Source organism: Numenius arquata, chromosome 1 (assembly GCF_964106895.1).
Source record: "Numenius arquata chromosome 1, bNumArq3.hap1.1, whole genome shotgun sequence".
Classification (NCBI taxonomy): Eukaryota; Metazoa; Chordata; class Aves; order Charadriiformes; family Scolopacidae; genus Numenius; species Numenius arquata.
Window position 1 is genome coordinate 136,879,501 of NC_133576.1, and position 20,817 is coordinate 136,900,317.

At 43.9% G+C, this 20,817-nt stretch overlaps 1 protein-coding gene across 1 annotated transcript in view; it reads left to right on the top strand.

Moving 5' to 3' along the window:
- Positions 1 to 20,817, top strand: part of TENM4 (teneurin transmembrane protein 4) — a 374,463-nt gene that overhangs the window by 245,761 nt on the left and 107,885 nt on the right. Inside the window, 2 exon segments of the mRNA XM_074146667.1 lie at positions 2,202 to 2,228; positions 10,174 to 10,320. Of these exon segments, the coding sequence (XP_074002768.1) occupies positions 2,202 to 2,228; positions 10,174 to 10,320 (174 nt within the window).

Sequence of the window (20,817 nt, forward strand, 5' to 3'; positions counted from 1 at the left end):
ACGCTGCCTGGGTGGGATGGGTATCTTGGGGCAAAAGAAGGCCATGGTTATATCAGTCAGTGGAAAATATGCGCATGCTGCTTTGTTCCGACATGATTTTGCGTCAAGCTGAAGGTAATCTGGCCTTAAGTAGTTTGGCAGAATATTTGACAGTAAATATTAAGCGCAGATGGACTTCAAAGACAGTCTTTTTTTCCTGCCCCTGTGGCATAAACTTGTGCCATCAGGGGTTCGGCAATGAACGGCTGCTTTCTCCTTCCCTTCAAATTTGTGTGATCTCAGTTTAACTTCAGTGATTTCATTCTGTCCACTTCACCCCATGGGGAAGATAAAAAGAATATTTGGAAAATGAGGAAGGAGAGCATGCTGGGGAACAAGTCCTACCCGAAGACCTGCCCCCAGCATCTCTCTCTTCTCTCTTTCCTCTCTATGGGCCAAGAGGAACGCTCACCTGATCCTTCCCAACATGTTTCGGACAAAACAAACCAAGTTAGCTCAGGCTGGTAAAATGAGAGGACTTTCAGACTGAAAAATGCTCACACGAGCTTCCCCCATAGAGGATCTGGAGGGACAGTGGCTTCCAGGATGGGAGGTGGTAACGTGGAGCTGAGTCCGGTGCCTTTGGGTGCAAAGGACACCTTAGAAAAGTAGCCCTACATAGTTCCTCAGCATGTCCCACATGCCCACAGGGTTTCCAAAGGAGTATCTGTAGATAATAAGATGATATTTTAACACCAGAAATATAGCATGGGAATGAGACTATACAGGTTTAGAGAAGAAAGATTCATGCTGCTGTGGAATATTCCCATAGAAGGCCTCCATTGTTTTTCAAATTGCAAGAAAACATTGACACACAACTGGCGTACGGTTGGCATCAGCAACTGCCACCACCGCCACCATCTGCAGTGTCGTCTGCCCAAGTTTGCAGGTTAGGTTGCTCTGGATGTCAAGATCCAAGAGACACGTTCCCAGCCTTCAGCCACCGTCCAAGCGGATGGTGATGTCCTGCTTCCCTCATTGCTACCGCTGCACCAGGGTGATTAGTTAATCTCAGTCCCAAGCCTCATAACTGACCCACACTAGATTAGCTCTGGTCCTCCTGGCCCTCTCCACTTTCTTATAATAGTGCTTCAAGGGATGCATTAGATCCACAGGATGGAAAAATAATTCCTGTGAGGGTTGTGACCTCCCAGGTGGGCGGTCTGCTTGAGCAAACCTGAACCAAAAACCTCTTCAATAGGGTACCAGGACACAACAGAGAGAGACTGCAGGGAGTGGGCAAGAGAACAAGGGAAGTAACACGTAAGCAAGTAATGAAAGATAGAAATGCAAGAGTCAGAGCCTCTTATTTATTAATAAAGACCGGCTGCTGTTAGGACAGAGAGTGCCGCCTGCTGGCACACACAAGGGCTCTCCGAGGCTTCTGCTTCTGTCTTTGCCACCAACTTTTTGTTTGAGCCCAGAAAATCAATTAGAAGGTGGTTTTCCATATTAACATTCCATGGGAATTGGGCACATGACTGCTCCCACTATATCTATAACTTTCTTTTTCTCTCTTTAGCCCTCCTTGGAATGAGTGTATTAATACTTACCTATCTGCTAGAGCTGCCATGAGGTTAATTTAATATTTCTAAAGTAATTTGATCTGGGGCTAGAGGATGCTGTATAAATGCAATGTATAACCATTAGGAAAATCCAGGGAAATGCCTCTCCCAGTCTGGTAAAGTCACAGAACTGTGCCTCTTTGCGTGGAAAAATAGAAGACAATCAGGGGAGGTGGAGCTCCTTCAAATGACTCTGGTTTTCCTGATGTAAAGAAAAGCAGTCAGTAAAAGAGGGGCAGACTGTTGCAAATGAGCAGAGCATTACAGTATTCTGCCATATATATATATTTATACATATATATGCCTATATATATATAAATACATAAAAATATATATATATATAAAGCTTTCCTGTTTCTCTTCCTGATCTTAGTGAGCAAAGATGACTGGATGCCTAAACACAGCCTTCTTGAGCTCGTTGACTGAGGAGGGCTGTGCTCCACCCTTCTTCCTTTTTTTCTCTCCTCATAATCAAGGTTTTTCTTTTCATATCACAGCGAACTCTCCTTTGCCTTTCTAGCACCTGCACAGTCTCGTAGTAAGCCGCAATGCACTTATTCAATCCTACCTTAAATGTCCTGTCTTTTATCTCCCAAGCTCACTATCTGGATAAGGTAGTGAAAGGTATGCTCTTCCTTCCTATTTTTTCCTATTGTCTTTGTGTTTCTTTTTTAAAAAAAATGCACCGTGAACATGCTGTGTTGAGGTTGCGCATCTTCCTCATTGTCACCAAAGTGCTCCCTAATGTCTGGAAGGGCGAACTTTCCAGTCATTTAGGTAGGAAGTACCTCCGTAAGTGCCGTGACCCTATGTTAACATCATATTAGTGTTTCTACCTGTCCCCCTGTCCCTGCCCTCCCCTCCAAATCATCTCTCATCCTCACCCCTCCTACCCAGGTAAGGCAAGTCAGGAGGAAACAAAAATGGCTGTGAATGCAGCAGGAGCCCTGTACAGTGGTGTGTTTTAATTAAATGTCTATGATCCGTTTTGTAACAAGCAGGTGAGTGCACTTTCTGTGTGGAGTCTTCGTGTTTTTGATCCATGACTGCAAAGCCTTACGTGGGAACTTTGAGCAATGATATTATTTTTGTTTCTTCATACAAAAACGTTATGGCCTCAAAGCCTCTGGTTGTATAAATCCTCAAAATCTATTGAAATGAATGATGTTGCATTAATGTACACTGCAACAAAATCCAACCCTACGTTCCTATTTGTAAATGTGAAGCAATTCTAGGACCCAGGTTCGTTCTTCAACGAAGAAGAAAAGGAATTGAACTGTTACAGCTATCTTAAAAAAAAAATCTCAGTTGTTTATTAATCAGAGCAGACCTACATTAATTTAGGACTTTTAAATAGAAATAGCCAGTGCCACAACGCACTTAGCTTTCTAAAACTATTAAAATAGCCCACATCTAGTTAAATGCAACAATCTGACGATAAATATGATTGAGTTGGACACAGATGTCTTTCTACATGGCTGATTTGACACTAACAGCAACACAGGGCTGACACCACACAGCATCGTATGTTTGCTGGTTAAACAAACCAAAAAAATCAGGTTGAACAAATCAGTTTCTTCCATAGCATTACCCTCCTTTACAGGTTGTGAGCAATCAGAAATAGCAGCTGTGAGAGGCTGATGAAGAAGGACAGATATGCCAAAATATTTGTCCGGTGAACAGTTAAAATGAAGTCTGTGCCGTACAGGGCTCTTGTGGTGTGACAAGAAACACGGTGGCCCTTCTGACGTCGCTTCTCTGGATGAATTTACAATCTAATATTTCTCTCTTGTTTCCATTGAGGCTTAAAGGCAGGTTCGGGTACAGTCACAAATAGGGAACAACTTTGAACGAATATTAGTGATAAGGAAACGTCCACAGTTTAAATAAGGAGACTTCTGTCTTCGGTATAATGCAGCAACCAGTAGCAGTCCTTGGACGTCTGTTTATAGGTCAGTGGTAGTTAGTTTTCTCTCATTGCTTAGTGTCAGTAAAACATGCTTGACTTTAAATTAGGAGAAAAAAGTGTATTCTCCTTCTTAGATCAAGAAAAGAGGCTCAGTTGTTGTGCCCTTATGAAGTAATAGTGGTGGAATCCTTAGAGGAAGATCTGGGCCGTCGCAGGGGAGTGTAATCAGAACGTCCTGTTAATGTTCCACATCCCAGTGTTTTGCATTGCAAAACCCCAGGACTCCTTTTTCATCTCATCACATACTGGAGAAGATTGGATCAAAAAGTAGCAGATAAGCACCAAGGGGGTAGAAAAGATGAGAAATCAACCTGTAGAGCCTGGTTCCAGGGACCTTCAGTACTGATTTGCCCATTCAGCAGCCCAGTTATTTTTCACAAAGTCATTTTCACAAAGTCATTCACAAAGTAGCTGTCATTTTTCCTCTGGATAGCCTTTTGACTCACTTTTATGCCCAGGAAAAAAGATACATTATATTTAGTGAGTATTTCAGTGGGTAACAGGTTAAGCAACATGCTAAGAATAAAAGATTGTCTCTTACCACGCATGGCCTCTTTTGGAAGATTAGCAATCGCTGAAACATTAAAAGTACATGTTTTTTACTTGGCTAACTGCATGGTGTGCATTTTTCAAAACTAAATTACTCATGCCCTTTTGGCTTTCTTAATTATTAACATCTTTCTGGTTGAAATCCCTTCTCAGTAATCCTGTGTTGTCAAGGGTGAGCCTGATTTACTGCTGAATCTTTCCTATAGCTTTACAAGAAACCAGTAAGTCAGAGAAGATGCAGAATTGTTTCTAAATTGGAGGGCAAGTTCCAATAGCAAACATCAGCATGATTGAAACAAAAAGCTCTAACTAGAATTGGAGTGGAGTCTTCTAAATTAAGGCCTAATTAACACTGGTAATGCTTAAAATGAAAAGAGGTGCCTACTAGTAAGGAGGTGCTGATTTTCGAGAGAGCTTCTCCAGCCAGAACACCGCTGGAGTTGATGGTACATCAACGTAATTAGTTTCTATTGTTGGCTATCAATTCTCACTCTTATAAAGTAACCACATTGACACTGTAGTGAAGCATGTAAACAGCTAGTCTGAAATGTAAAGATGCTGAACCACATTTGAATTCAGAGATGGCTGCAAGGTGACTTCTTTGGCTGCTCCTGAGAAGCATTGAGAACCCAAGGTCTGACCACAACTCCCTCCTTTGTAGAGTTATGAGCAGTAGGAGCTCTGGCAAGTAACTTTTTAATCTTCATTTTACAGGATGCATCTGGTTAAGGGATTCTGGATTCCCACCATCACAAAGTATCATGGCAGTAGTTTAAGAGTTGAGTGTTACTTTACCGGGTTTCTCATAATTTGCAGGGATCAGCTGATTCTTTGCTTCTCCCCTTCCGTCCTACAGAACTTCTGCAGGTCATATACTGATTGTTCTCTCAAGCTCCAGGTGTTCCATCCTCACGTGTTGCGTTCGGCCATGTCCCACTCATTTCAGAGCTCAACCACTGCCTGTTGGGACTTGCTAGAACATCCATCAGTGCTTTCCTACTGACAGTGGAGGAAAGAAAATAGCCTTATCTTGTAAATTCAATTTCAAATGGCAATGAGGCTTGGCTTGAAGAAAAATCCCATTGAACCTTGTTTATAATTGGACTAATTAGAGAAGGCCTTAACTGTAGAGACCATTAAGAGCAGATTATTTTACCAACAGTCTTAAAATGGCAGGATAATTTCTTACCCTGGTGACAGCCTCCTTTGACTCTGATAATCTTTTCTTGTCTAGTTCAAAATTAGTCCATTTTTTACATCTCTCCCTTGTCTTTACAGTCTCTCGCATGGCAGACCTGGCATCTTTGTGAATCTCCCACAATATCGTCATCTTTCAGCAGCGCTTTCGTGTGCTTCAGTTGGTAACTCACATAAAGGCCTCAAAAAAGCCTATTCATATATTTAATTCTCTTAGTTACCCAAATACAGTTATCAAACACAGCCAGGAATAATGGATCATTAGTGACTCTAGCTATAAGAAATCAGAGCTGCAATATTGTGGTGGGGTAAATCTGTGAGGATTAAGCGGTCCCACTGTGTTGATATTCAGAAGCACTTTGGAGACAAGATGATCTTTTTGCTTTATTCCCCAGCATGGGGGAAAGGAGAGGATAAAGTTTATTTGTATTGTCTTTTCGTTGAGTGCTTTGAAGTGCCCTGTTTGTGGAATGGGGAATACTGCATGTTCCTGCCTCTGTGGTGTTAGCGACGGACAAGCCTTTATGCAGGGAACCAGTTTAGAAATGGTAGTACTTATAGGTCCATTCTCCTACATATATATTGGCCTACATATCCATGTTATCTTCTAACTTCCTGAAGGTACAAGTCCTCTGACAGCTGCTGTTTAATTGTATTGTTTTCTATTAGTGGTTTCTTGTCTTAGAATCATAGAATCATAGAATTGTCTAGGTTGGAAGGGACCTTTAAGATCATCTAGTCCAACCATCAACCTAACTCTGATAAAAACCATCACTAAGCCATGTCTCTAAGCCCTATGTCTACCCGTCTTCTAAATAGCTCCAGGGATGGTGCCTCAACACTTCCCTGGGCAGCCCATTCTAAGGCTTAATAACCCTTTCAGTGTCAAAATTTTTCCTAATATCCAATCTGAACCTCCCCTGGTGCAACTTGAGGCCATTTCCTCTTGTCCTATTGCCTGTGACTTGGGAGAAGAGACCAACCCTCACCTCTCTACAGCCTCCTTTCTTGTTACTTCTGAAAACTGTCTGCTCTCCAACCGAACCCCTGACACAGGGAAGGTACAATTTAATTCTCACAGCACAGTTTGCTGTACCTTGTCATGTAATGGTTAATATCTGAAAACTTTTGTGTTTGTGGATCTGTGAAGAAGAGGTTATTTCATTAGGAAACAGTTCTCTCTGATGCCTTGGAAGAGAGTTATCTCACTAGGAACCAGAGATGACTCTCTCCTTGGTGGGAAGGGGTAAACTTGCGTTCTAGACTTGAAAGCTGCCAAGAGAGTGGATTATGATATTACAGGTAGGAGTTATCCCACTTTAGGTATCTGCAGCCCAGATGCTTGTATCGCATCTGGTCTCACTGGATTCCCTTAATAGTCAAGAAGAGGAACAGACACTTTTGGAAGCCGTAATCTCATGAGATTCTCTATTCTGTCTTTCCTCTCCTGGGTGATGCTTTTCCTCTGTCTGTCTGTCTGCTTTCTGAGATGCTTGGCTTAGTTTCTCTGAGTCCAGATCAATAAGATTCAAAAGAAATCATGAAAATCCACTGAGATAATCTCACACACGTTTCATATAGACAGTGAACTGCACACAAAATTCAAAGACATAGGACTGAAAGAGGTCTCCTCAGTTAGAGTCCAGTCTCTGTTGTCAAGGGCAAACTCATTGTGTAAAACTTTCTATAAATTTAACAAGCTGTATGGATAGATCAGTGAGGCTTCTTCTCCTTGATACTCCTACTGGGAGGCTACTCCAAAATTTTATTCCTTTGATCCTGGGAAATGCGCTTTTTTTTCTTTCAAATTTCCAGCCAGCATTTATTCATGGTTGGTTTATATCCATTTGTTCTTGTGCCAACATTATTCTCTTTAGCTTAAATAGCTGTTTTCCCTTCTCACTGTTTATCTGTTTCATGAATTTGTGGAAAACAATCATAATCTTTGTAGCCGTTGCTGTGCTAGAGTAGACAAATCAAGCTCTTCTGATTTCCTCAGGTGCAGAAGATGCTCCTATCCTAATTATATCAGCCATTTTCCACCACTCCAAATTCCCCCTTCCCTAAGCCTGGGAGAGTAGAGCACATGCAGTCCCACATGAGCTCCTAATTTTTACAGTTATATTAAAGTTTCCTTATACCTGCTGGACACTCCTCACGTGAGACATTTGAAGATCATTTCCTTTTTTCAGTCTCAGAGCAAGCGATCAATCACTGCAGTATCTCCTCTGTCTAATAATGTTGGATCTTAGCTTTTGAGATCTTTGTTCCAAAGATTATGAAATGTGAAATATAATCAAAACCAAAAAAAACTCCAATAAAATAAAATCCCTCTTTTCCCTCTGAATTTTCATCACGTGAAACCTCATAGGCCTAACTTAAACAGTTTCCAGGTTTGAACCCTGTTCATACATGGCTTGGAACCAAACCCAGGAGACTTTTTGGCTTTAGCTCCCAGAAAAAATTCTAAAGCCTATTTCTGTCCCATTGCAGAAAATAAGAGCCTGCTCCGCACTCCTTCATGGGTTAAAAATCTAGTGGTATCCAACCCTTCTTCTCTTGTCCTTCTACAGAGGGGTCTTCGGCTTCTCATCACCCAACTTTCGGTTCTCACTGCACTCCTGACCAGGTCAACACCACAGCACCTTTGCAAGGAGTTTCCTGTTCAGCCTCTGCAACTGCAAGATTAAAAAGAACTTTTTTAGGATGGGTTATAAAGAGTCCAAGCAGTAAAACATGAGGGGTGCTCAACGATGATGCACCAGCCAAGCTCTAATGGAGCCATGCAGAATACCTATGAAGTGAGATTTCTTCAGAGGTTTTTCATCTGGACATTCAGGCAGATTTATAAAGAGGGGAAAAAAGTCCTATCTTTACAATCTGGATGGTCCAATCCAAACTGAATTTGTCTACTCCAAAGTGAGATTACCTACCCAACTAAGTAATTTTAGCAGGTTATTTTAACAAGTATCACACTTCTTCCTCTCTCATTCTCCAAAACAAGCTTTCGGCTTGTACTGAAAGTAAGTAAAGGGAACAAACACATAAATTAGGTCTAGCATGGAAATGAAAATGAAAAATGAAAATGTAAATGAAAACTTTATTTAAGATCCTTTTAAAGGACTTTTTCTTGCCACTTCTGTTCCTTTTTCCGTTTGGTCCCTGTAAACCTGTGCCTTGTTAGAAAAACAATGCTAGAAAAGATGTGAAGTTCATCATGAAACAATTGTTTAGTTAAAAGGTATTTCTGAACAGCATTGCCCCAGCGCAGGACACCCAATGATGACATGGTGTCTCACCACTTCTTGGTCAGACCCTCCTGCCTCATACCAGATGTTGCACACATACCTTTCAGTCCTCTTTGCCGTCCTATTGTAACTCTTTAGGACAGGATAAGTGTGTTTCACAAACCAACCTGTCTCAGAATAGAATCATAGAATTGTCTAGGTTGGAAGGGACCTTTAAGATCATGGAGTCCGACCATCAATGTAACATCAACAAAACCACCACTAAACTATGTCCCTCAGCACCACATCTTAAATACCTCCAGGGATGGTGAGTCCATCACTTCCCTGGGAAGCCTCTTCCAATGCTTGATAACCCTTTCAGTGTAAAAATTTTTCCTAATACCCAATCTAAACCTCCCCTGGTGCAACTTGAGGCCATTTCCTCTTGTCCTGTGGCCAGTTACTTGGGAGAAGAGACTGACCCCCACCTCCCTACAGTCAGTCTTGCAAAGCTGAGGCCCTGAAGAAACTCAAACCACGTGGCAGGATTGCACAACATACATATAAATAGAGAGAGCCTTATAACAGGGTTCAGGAAGACTGAATTGTGTTCCTGAGTATTCCATCAGTCCCACTGAGTGACCTTGACAGTCACTTCAGCCCCTTGCACTTCAGCTGTAAAATGTGGCTTACCTTTCTGACTGCTTCTCGGCAAAGATTTTTGAGCTCTGCAGGTAAAAAGCCCCCAGAACTGTATAAGCTCAGCAGCCTCCCTCACACCGCTGCTTACTGCAGAAATTACTCCACTATTTTCTCGGTGAAGGAAAAAAAGGGTGGAAATCTCAGGGAGAGGCCATCAGATGAGAAAATCAAACCCCAGTGAGCAGACTGGGAGCTTGGTTCTTCATCCTCCCTAAGTTTTATCACTGATAAAAGAAACCCCTGCCTCTGTGCTGGGCTCTCTCCCTTGTCAGTGGAGAGAAATGGGTGTTTCCAGAGCGGGCTTCAGCTCATCTAACGTACCCCAGGGCATTTATGCCGTGGACATGGACAGTCTTTTCCTCGGCTGACTACAGAGAGGGTTGAAGGTATCTCTGAACTGTAACCAAATGAGATTAATCCCACCCAAAATGACGACAGTAGAGAAATTAGGTGTTCTCCAAATATTTTCTAACACAGGAAGTGTCTTCCCTTCCCAGACAGCTTTGACTGCTTACCAGTCTGAGCTCTCAGTGTTGCTGAAAATCAGCTGCTTTGTCCCACTGGGTGTTGGGAACTTTAACCCCCTGTGCAATTTTAGGTAACCTCAAATCTTGGTCTTACAAAGCGAATGCTTTGAGAGACTCAGAGGGCAGGAAGATCTCGTTGCCTCCCTGAAGCTCACCATTCCCTCGATCCAGTTAGCGAGGCTGGGCTGTGAGGACCTCCTGGGAGACAGCAGCCCATTGAGTGGTCACCACCCTTCCCATACACAACTGGGACAGCTGGTTCCAGGCGGGAAGGCAGCAAGCGAGAGTGGAGAAATAAACTGAAGGCAAAAGGGAAGAAGCTGTTTAATTGGACTCTTTCAAGGCTGCGTTGCTTTGTCTTTCCGGTGCATTTGAGTGTGTGGCTGTTTGCCTTGCAGAGGGATGCCCTGGCTTGTGTAACGGCAACGGCAGATGCACGCTGGACATGAACGGCTGGCACTGTGTCTGCCAGCTGGGCTGGAGAGGAGCGGGCTGCGATACTTCCATGGAGACGGCGTGCGGCGACGGGAAGGACAACGACGGAGGTAGGACACGAGCACGTGCGAGATGTCAGGCTTCACGGAGCCTATAAACCTGGCAGGGTGAACAGGCAGCTGGGCTGGATTCTGCCGGGCAGATATTGTTTTCTGACAGCTGGTGGAGAGCAGACGGCGAAGTCTGCCAGGCTGAGTCAGCCAGAGCGGATTGGAATTCAAATGAAATGGATTTGGATTTGGGGGTGCCAGGGCTGAAGAGGGAGGTTTGTTGATCCTCAAATCAAGTCCGGGTAGCAGAGCAGCAGGCAGAGGCTCTGCTCTCGTCCTGTCGCTCCACAGTGGCTCCGGGTGGGTCAGCAGTGACACGATGGGACCACCTCAGACGGCGAACGCCTCTATTCAAACTTTGGCCTGGCTGCCAGAGGTTTTCATCGAGGCTCTCTGGTAGGTCACTGCTGACTCAGGCTGGATGTTCTGCAGAAACTTAGAGGCTTCGGTGACTGATCCCCATGCCCACGAGCCATCCAATCCCTCTCGAGCCATGTTTTATTGATTACGGTTCCATACGTAATGATGTCAGGCATGTGAATAATAGCTCTGCATAATGCAAACTTAATATTCAGAGTTATCTCATTACAAAGGAAACCCTGGTGCAGTGTGAAGGTTTGAATTAGAGGGCAGGAGATGAGATATTAAATTTAAGGCATAAGGGAGACTGCATAATTTGTTTTGTTGTCACTCAGCAAAAGGCTTTGTAAACCACAAGTCTGGGCCAGGACCCAGACTGAAGTGGAGACTGCATCTCACCAGCCTCTGCTTTATCATATTCACAAGAACAGTACATTTAAAAGAAAAAAAAAAACAAATAGCCAAGCCAAGACTGTGATTATCTGCTTCACAGCAACTGGGATTCTGATTGAATATTTAGAATACTTCTGCACATCTGGCATGGCAAATGGACCAAATTATCCCTGTAGAAAAGATGGAAAAAAATTGGAGGACCATGCAAAGAGTACACACTATAAAACAAAGGTCGCTTTTTGCCTCACATGAAACTGAATACCACTGTACTCGTCTTTCCTATTTATAGCTGACACAGGGCAGCAATAAAGTTCATCACATCAGATGTGTAAAAATGTGGTAAATAGAGCCAAGGATAATCCCAGTTTCCATGGAAAAAAAAAAAAAAAAAAAAAACAACACAAGAAAACAAAAACCCTGTGAAGTTTTTATGAAGAGAGAGAGGGAAGAAGGTGTAATCCAGCCTAACATACAGTGTAGACCACATCTGTATAACATCAAAAAGAGCGTGACCAGACTGGGAGCAGGTTGGTGGAACCCCATCTCCTCATACCTACTGATTCAAGGTGCAAACCTTGTAACTGGGTTACCCTCACCTTGAAACGAGCTGTTTGTCACCTTGCAAGCCTGCAGGACAGCAGATGTAGACAGGAGAGACAAAAGGCATTGATGTGTTTACAAGTCAGCACACATCAGCTGCTGACTTGCATTTGGTGAACTTGTGTGGAGCAGTGGTGTACGCAGCTAGAGCAGAGCAACTCACAGGTTGGAACATATTGCCTTATGACAGTTTATTCATGTGTCAGAGCTCACAAATGAGTGTTGACTTTCCTCTTGGTACACTAAAAAAAAATAAATATATGTACATGGTGTGCATTACAGTTTACAAATAATCCATGTCATACGCTATGCTGTTCCTTTGATTTTGCTACATTACTGCTAAGGACTCTCCTCAGCTGGAAAGTGGAACAGTGGAATACTTTTACCTTCTTAACTTGGTTTTTAAACATTTTTATGGATCATTTGTATTTGCCGGCTGAAATCTAGAATTTCAACCCCTGAGATGCAGGGGCATCAGCAGTGGTGAGGCACTGCTGCTTTGAAACCTGAGTTCCTTCTTTAGCACAAGGATTCAAATGTAGTTACATAGACTCATGAAGAAAGACTGATTCTGGACCTGTTTCCTAGTTCTTATGCTGATTTCTATAGCCAGACAGCTGTAGACACTTGTAGAATAATATAGGTTGGAAGGACGTCCAGCAGTTTAATCTAGCTCAAAGCAGGTCTAATTACATCAAGTTGCTCAAGACTGTGTTGAGTCAACTCTTGAACACCTCCAAGGATGGAGATTCAACCCCTCTGGGCAACCTGCTCCAGTATATGACCATCCTTATAGCAAGCGTTTTTCTCCTAATAGCTAATCATAATTTTCCATATTCCAGCTTAATGTCTTTTCCAACTTAATGTTGCCTTTTGTCCAGCACCGTCTGAGACATCCTAAAGTGCCCCAGTTGGCTTCTGGCTTCCCCTTCACAATAGCTTGGACATCTAGAAAAGCATATATATATAGAGAGAGATGGAATCATAGAATCATAGAATAATAGAATATATATATATATATGTTTCATGTGTGACATGCGTGTGACGTTCGTGTGTGACAGCTGCCTTTGAATTTCTCAGATATCCAAAGCCAAGTCAAAAGACACTGGACACCTGTGTTTAGGAAGCAGAATTGAGCCAATATTTGATGCAGCCACTTTGTCACCACAGACATTATACCTCAGGAAGCTGAGGAGATGTGGGTCTGAACAGCCTCCTGAAAGATCATGTAGTATGTGTATGGGCACTATGGCTTCTCCCTCTTTTGGGGTCGTATTGCTCTCTCCAGAGTGAGGCCTTCTCAGGGATGGAAAAATGTGGTTTATTTGGCTGTTCACCATAAAGGATTTCAGGGCTAATTGCTGAATTTGTCTTCATATGCACAGGAGTGTAAGCAATGGAAATGAGAGTCATTTCGTGAGGCTTTAGACATCAAATATCTGAGGTAGTCACCGTGGTTACTATTAGTGGAGAGAAACAGGTTTAGGGCATCATCTCTCTGAACTATTTCAGATATCACCTCGTAGGTGCCTACTTTTGGTCGGTGGCCACTGCCTTTCAGGTCATTTTCTGCTCAGAGCACCATCTCTTGAGGCTGAGACACCACGGTGGGGCCATTCACGCTTTGGAGGGATTTTCCTCTGCCTGGGCTCATCGGAAGCTGGTTCCTACACCGTAGTATCGAGTGTCTGCTAATCAAGATCCTTGCAGCCGGAAATTCCTCGGGATAATGGGAGCTGAAGTCAGAATCTTTTTCATCAGATCCCGGCCTAATCATACCCCAAGGGAGACGGGTACCAAATTACAGGGTGTGTTTGCCTCCTACATCTGGAGGCTGTTGAGATAAACAAAAACAAGCTAAGCAAGAAGTCACTCAGAGAGAAAGACCTGGTGAAATGTAATCCCCGTCCAGGTTAGAAAAAAGGTGTCTGGGAGAGCAGTCTCCTCTCCACACCCACGTGTCATTTGTCAAAGCTAGCACTTAGGTTTCACACCCAGGTCCACTTTATTTACACTGTTAAACACAAAGCCCGTCAACGTGAAAGGAGTTGTAGCAAGTAACTAAGAGCAGGTGACCATCCAGTGTCAGTCAAGGAAAAACACAGAGCTTTAACAATCTGGATAAAAGGCTAGGATTTTCACGTTTGACCTAAAAGGCCACCTATATTACAACAAATGGGAGGTGTTTCCTTAAAACAAGCTGAGAAAAGTGATTCTTGCCTCTCTTTGGCAGAAAATAAACTCTCAAATTCACGGCTGCAAACACTCACTATCTGAGAGTAGTCCTTTCTCCCCCCACACCAAGTGCTCTGTCATTTGCTTGAAGAATAAGAAGTTTGAAGGTTTAAAAGACCAAGGAAATTATCTTCTGTGACAAGTCCTAGAAGTGGAGTTAATGGCATTTGACAAAGCCTTGAGAAGAGGCTGATATTCCATAGGCTAAATATGGGCTTTGTGACATTTGTTAGGAACAGAGTGTACAGGAAAAATGGAGGGGAAGAGGAGAGGATATTCTTCACAGTCTCACAGATACACTGTTGGGTAGCAAAGCTGTGTTAACCATCTTTGCTCTGGAGAAATCATCTAACTGTATGACTCCTTCCATACTGAGAGCCAGACCATTGGCCAATTCACCATATCATTGGCTGGATACACACCACCGTCCTGAGTCACAGAATCACAGAATGATATGGGGTTGGAAGGGACCTCTGGAGATCATCTAGTCCAACCCCCCTGCCAAAGCAGGTCCACCCAGAGCAGGTTGCACAGGAACGTGTCCAGGTGGGTTTTGAATGTCTCCAGAGATGAAGACTCCACCACCTCTCTGGGCAGCCTCTTCCAGGGCTCTGCCACCCTCAGAGTGAAAAAGTTCCTCCTTATGTTTAGATGGAACTTCCTATGTTCAAGTTTGTGCCCGTTTCCTCTTGTCCTGTCACTGGGCACCACTGAAAAAAGACTGGCCCCATCCTCCTGACACCCACCCTTTAAGTATTTATAGGTGTTGATTTATAGGCATTGATTGCCTTTTAACTATTTATAGGCACTGAAACCATAAGAGAATTACAGATACTAAACTAAGTTACTCTTGTGGTCTAAAAGTTCTGTCCGATCAACACAGTAACTTCACTTTAGGTCCTTTGTTATTGTTTTGGGCTTTTCCAGAGTGGCCAGGTCTTCCAGATAGGGTAAAGCTTGCTGATTCTCCAGGCAGCAGAACTGACTGCATCTCCCACCTCCTGCTTTGAACAATTCCAGTTGTTCCAACTGCTGAACTCTGCCCAAAGTGAATCGACTGTACTTGTGAAAGGCAAGAGTCTTTCTCAGATGAAAAATATCTCTGATAAATGTTCCTAATATTATCTAACCCTCCACATTCATTAGAGGTTGATGTTCAGTTGTCTGCTGTTCTCTGCTGCCTCTTCCCAATTTAAACAGTTCCAAGGGCTTGTGCTAGTGATTACTGCAGGATAATTTAAATAGATAGATAGATGGATAGACAGACAGATAGATAAATAAACTTCCCAGTCAAATAATTCTATCAGTTATTAAATACGTTAGGCCTATCTTAACGTGTATTGCACACCATTGCATAGAAGTACAGCAACTTCATTTTTCTTACATGTCACCTGGTCAATGATCTTCCTTTGGGAGTGAAGAAAATAAACCATCCTGTTCTCTTTTTCTGCAAGAATTGTAGTGGCGAAGTGTCTGCCCCTTGGTTTATGTCTTATTCACGACAGGTACACGCAATGCTTTTAGCCCAGCACGGACACAGGGTTCCAATGTACATGTGGCCCTGTTTTGCCTTTGCAAGTTCAGTCTGTGCTCCACCAGATGCTACCCAAGAGCTAGCAGGTGGAGCAATCCCTATGCTAGCCTCCCCTCTGTTCTCCTGGGCCAGAACAACTAAAAGTTGCCTTAATCTTCAAGCCCTGGTGCAATGAGCAGGTCAGAGCCACCGAGCCACTGCACACAGGATTTTTACCTTTTCTTGCAGCCCTCAGTGTTAGTTATTGCTGCCACTGGGAACCAGCTCTCATTTCAGAGACCATGTAATGCAGGAATGGGTTCTCTTAGGCAAATCAAGATGATCAAGGGAATGGAGCACATTTCTTCTGAGGAAAGGCTGAGAGGCCTGGGTCTGTTTAGCCTGGAGAAGACTGAGAAGGGATCTCATCAACGCTTATCAATATCTAAACGTTGGGTGGCAAGAGGATGGGGCCAGACTATTCTGAGTGGTGCCTGGTGACAAGACAAGGGGCAACAGGCACAAATTGGAACACAGGAATTTCCATCTCAACATGAGGAAGAAATTCTTCACTTTGAGGGTGCCAGAGCCTTGGAACAGGCTGCCCAGAGAAGTGGTGGAGTCTCCTTCTCTGGAGACATTCAGAACCCACCTGGACGCGTTCCTGGCTAACCTACTCTGGGTGACCCTGCTTTGGCAGGGGATTGGAACAGATGATCTCCAGAGGTTCCTTCCAAACCCTACAATTCTGTGGTTCTGTGAAATCAATGCTGTTTAACCATACCGTAAGCCATTGGTACAACTCCACAGGGTAACGCTTCGTGTCTTGCTTGCCCCATTCAAGGCAGTGCTTGTAGTAAGGTGGAGACTTGCATAATGGTTTGGGACAGCAGCATTTCAAATTCTTTGGCAAGAGAAATTTTGGCTGTGCACACTGGCCTTCTTAACACCCATGTGTCCACCATCTGTCCACCACCTGCCAAAGAACACATTAGAGACCTGGCAGGAGTCCGCATTGCTCTTTGCCAGTACGTAGGGTTACACCTGAAGGCAGCATCAGGGTTGTAAAGGGAATTGTAAAGAATCCAGGAGAACCCCAGAACGCAAACCTTTGTCTTTGCAGATGCTGGAGCTGCAGACCAGGTGGTGGGGTGCTTTCAGATATTTTCTTTTTCTTTTTGCACACCGTTATGAACCTTTACTTCATGCCTGCGAGGCTTTTATAGCACGAGAAGATTGTCTCCTGGGCATGGTGTGGGAGCTGTCTGCTTCCTTGAAACCATAAAAAATGATGCATTAATGTGCTTGCTACATTTATGAAGGGAAGTGTTGAGATCTGAACGCACCTGGGAAAACAGCCGTCATAAATTAGCATTTACCATCACAGATAGATCCAGTCAAACAACAGGGTCATCTTGGAGGAAAAACAAAGCACTGCTAAAAAGATGAGAATTTTTGCTGTACCTGAAAAGGTTGGCTATAATTTGTTATAAATCACCCAGCTTCTCTTCCTCTCTGTTGGGATGACTGCTAATCAACCTTTCCTCAAGTTAGAGACCAAAATGAGCAATTCACATTTCCAGGTTTCAGCTCTTTGCTGATTCTGTGTTGGATGGTAACACTTGGGTGTCACCCGCTGCCGGCTGTTAGCACCGGGGCTGTCGGGAGGGCGGTGTGAACCCACGCATCACAGCATCCAGAGGCAGGTGTTGGTTGTGCCATTATTGAGGATGATGCGTTGTGACCTGAGGGTCTAGCGATGGCTGTGCGTTGTCTTGACAGCTTGGGAGAGTTCCTGGTACTTTTGACTAGCCCTTAATGAAATGCCTTTGATTAATAGATTCAGAAAGAAGCCATGAAAGTTGTCCTCTGTGTCTAAAGAAACGTAGCATTGTCTGCTGAAATGAGGGAAGTTACTGATGGGAAGGAGACACTGCTGGTATATAAGATGTAACAAAAGGTGACATGAACCGTCTTCAGAAGAGACAGGCTTGGACACGCATTTCACAAAGCATTTCTGCACCTGAAAAGATGCTTAAACAGAGTTTGGGCACCAGTGCTAAATTCAGGAAAGCTCTGCCAGACTTGCTTTACCACCTGAGGCAAACTTTTGCCTCCCCTTTGGGGCAGAAAGTCCCCTTAGAAACCTACAGTTTTGCCCCTGAGTGTGCTCAGGGTGCATAGAGCGCATGGCCAGTTGACCAGGATTTGGGAAACATGCCTATATCTGAGTTATCTGAGACCACTTTCCAAGCTGCGCTCAGATGATTGCCTGAATTGCCTTGAATTCAATCAACAGAATACATTAGGGTGAACTTCACAGCAGAAGCTTAACACTTGCAGCACTTGCTAGGAAAGCGAGAGACCTTGGTGATAAGGATATCTCAGCTGCTGAGGGTGTGAACCCATTGCTCCCAATTTTCTAAGCTCTGAGTCTTTTTTTTTACTCATAAGAATCACTTTTGAGAGTTGCTTTTGGCTTCTGAAGGAGGCAGTTTTAGGTACGATATTGCATGACCATGGTCGGGTTAAGCAACCTGGACTTGCTGCTCTGCCTGAAAGCCAGTCCCTGCTCTGCTGAGAAGGTACCTCACGTGCCTTGCTCAGCTTCATGAATTTCACCCAAAACATAGATTGCCTGGTTTCTGTGGTGCTTTGCTGGTCATGCAATGCTTAAGTCCCTTTGTTAAAAGCCTGGCTGGAGAAAGGAAGAATCCCAGGAAGCTGCATCAACTGTATCCTCCAGAGCAATAATGAGGTGGGGGATGCTGTGAACTTGTAGGCCCTAAACCCATTATTATAGCTCTGGTTCATGCCCAGCTAGTGGTGATTATCATGTGTTTTCTGCCATTTCCTCCTTCCTTTTCTTTCCTTTTTCTTTTCAGATGTTTTGTTAAACGAGAATGTAGGTCTGGATTAGGATCATGGAATCATAGAATGGTTCAGGTTGGAAGGAACCTTAAAGATCATCTAGTTCCAACCCCCTGCCATGGGCAGGGACACCTCCCACTAGAGCAGGTTGCTCAAAGCCCCATCCAGCCTGGCCTTGAACACCTCCAGGGATGGGGCAGCCACAGCTTCTCTGGGCAACCTGTTCCAGGTTGGACTTCTTGCAAAATATTCCAGGATGGACTTTTTGCAAACTGTTTCTGTACAGACTAGCACTGCAGAGCTCTGCTCCTGCACTAGAGCTCAAAGAGCCCTGTAACTCAAATACATGATTGCTATTACATGTCACTATATTATTTTGAACTTGCAAACATGTGCTGAGCGCTTGGAGAAAGATGTGAGGGCCATTCTTTTCCCAGGCACCCAGCAACCTAATTCAGCCAGGATGCAACCAGTGAGAACCTTATTCAGGCAAAATCAAAACAGAGCAGGTGGGACAGAAAGAGCAAAGAGAATATTAATAGCTAACATGATACTGGGCATTGACAGTCACATCACTATTGTCCCTTACTTTTGTGGGTTTTTTTCCTTTTGATTCCTTACAGTGGGGCCCAAAAGCTACAACTCTTTTGTTGAATAGGTAAAATTGTTCTCTGCAAAGCGCTGGCGTAAAACCTATTTATTCCCCAAATTCAATTGAAGCAAATTGAGTGTCGGTCCTCAGCTCAGGGCAGAACATCATTACTCCTGTAAACCTTCTTCAGCACAAGCATTCACAGGAACAATAACTTATGTTTTGTGTGGAAGTGCTGAACCATTCCTTTAAACTCTTCCTTCACCAGAGTTTAGACTGGAGCTGGGAGGGGAAAAATCTGATTTGCTCAAGGATAAGGGTAGCACTTCTTTAGCTTTGCCTTTGAGCAGCTGCATTTTAAACCATCCCCAGCCAAACTCCACCAGTAATACAAGACAGAGTGTCCCCACAAAAAGTGATAATGTCACCTGGTGAATGGCTGTCCCGGTTTGAAGTAAAACCAAACCAATTTTCTGTTCTGTGACTTTACATCCTAGCTAGGCCTCCTCTAACTCTCTGAAATTAACGGCATATTGTGGAGAAAACTGCTCGTTCTCAGAATGATAAGACCAATGTTTGTGCTCCATGCCAAGGGATGGTATGCAGAGAGGCCCTTGCTTATCCTTATTGCTATAACAACCAAGGGCAGCCAATTTCATTATTTGCCCTCTTAGAGGGTCGGAAACGGTAAAAACGTAGAGGGGTCACATCAGTGGGGAGGAGTGGACAGGAGAGGTGACCCAAACCTGACCAACTGGGGTATTCCATCCCATCTGCCCCATGCTCAGTATAAAAGCTGAGGGATCAAAGGGTCAGCCCCTTCCTGCGATGGCCGACGTCCAGAGAGGACTCTGTCTGTTCATCTGCCTTTGATCCCAATCCATGTGTTCCTGACTCCAGAGCTGGAATCCAGTTCCCATTCATCATTGAGTCCAGTCTGGGACTTCCCCAGTGCCTGCCGGTGACGTGACTGTCATCCTGGGAGCTTGATACGGTTTTGTATATATTGTATCTATCTCATTATTTTCTTCTTTATTTTTATTTTAATATTAATTCTTCATTAAAGTAGTTTAGTTCATTCTAAACTTCTGAATCTCCTTATCTCTTTCTCCTCCTCTCTCCTCTTTTTTGGGCGGGAGAAGGCAGGGGGAAGGGCCATCTGTCGGTCCAGTTTTGGTAAAGTCGGCCAAAACCACGACAATGGCACAGAAAGGAAAGTGAAAGTTAAGAAATGGACGAGGAGAGAGACACAATTATTTGTGTACCCAGTCCACTTTATGCTTTCATTGGCAATGAAAATACTCCTGAAAGACAACCACAGAATCACAGAATGATATGGGGTTGGAAGGGACCTCTGGAGATCATCTAGTCCAACCCCCCTGCCAGAGCAGGGTCACCCAGAGTGGGTTGGACAGGAAAACATCCAGGCTAGTTTGGAATATCTCCAGAGATGGAGACTCCACCACCTCTCTGGGCAGCCAGTTCTAGGGGTTTTATTGTTATTTTTCATTCTAGAGCTCACAGAGGCTCTTCTCGCTGCAGTCAGTGGCAAAAAAAATCTCCTGATCTTCAGCAGGAGCAATCCTTGAGTTTGTCATGTGCGCTCTCCCAGATTTACCTTAACAAGGCTCCTTAGGCTCACCTCCTCCTGCCTGCCCATGTGTCCAGGGTTCCCGATGCGCGTCACGGTCCACAGGATGCTCTCTGCCTACAAACAGGTCCATCCCTACCTGTGGCCTGCCTGTTCCAGCCCGACACTTGACATGCAGCACCTGTCAGAGTCTGCTTAAACACATAATAACACCTCTGGCTGAAGGTTATTTGCATTCCGTTGTTGATGTTAGCACGACGGATTTTTGTTGCAGCATCCATAACTCTGTAGAAATGTTCAATTATTCAATCTCAGCGAGCTAAGACGCTGCCCATTAAATCA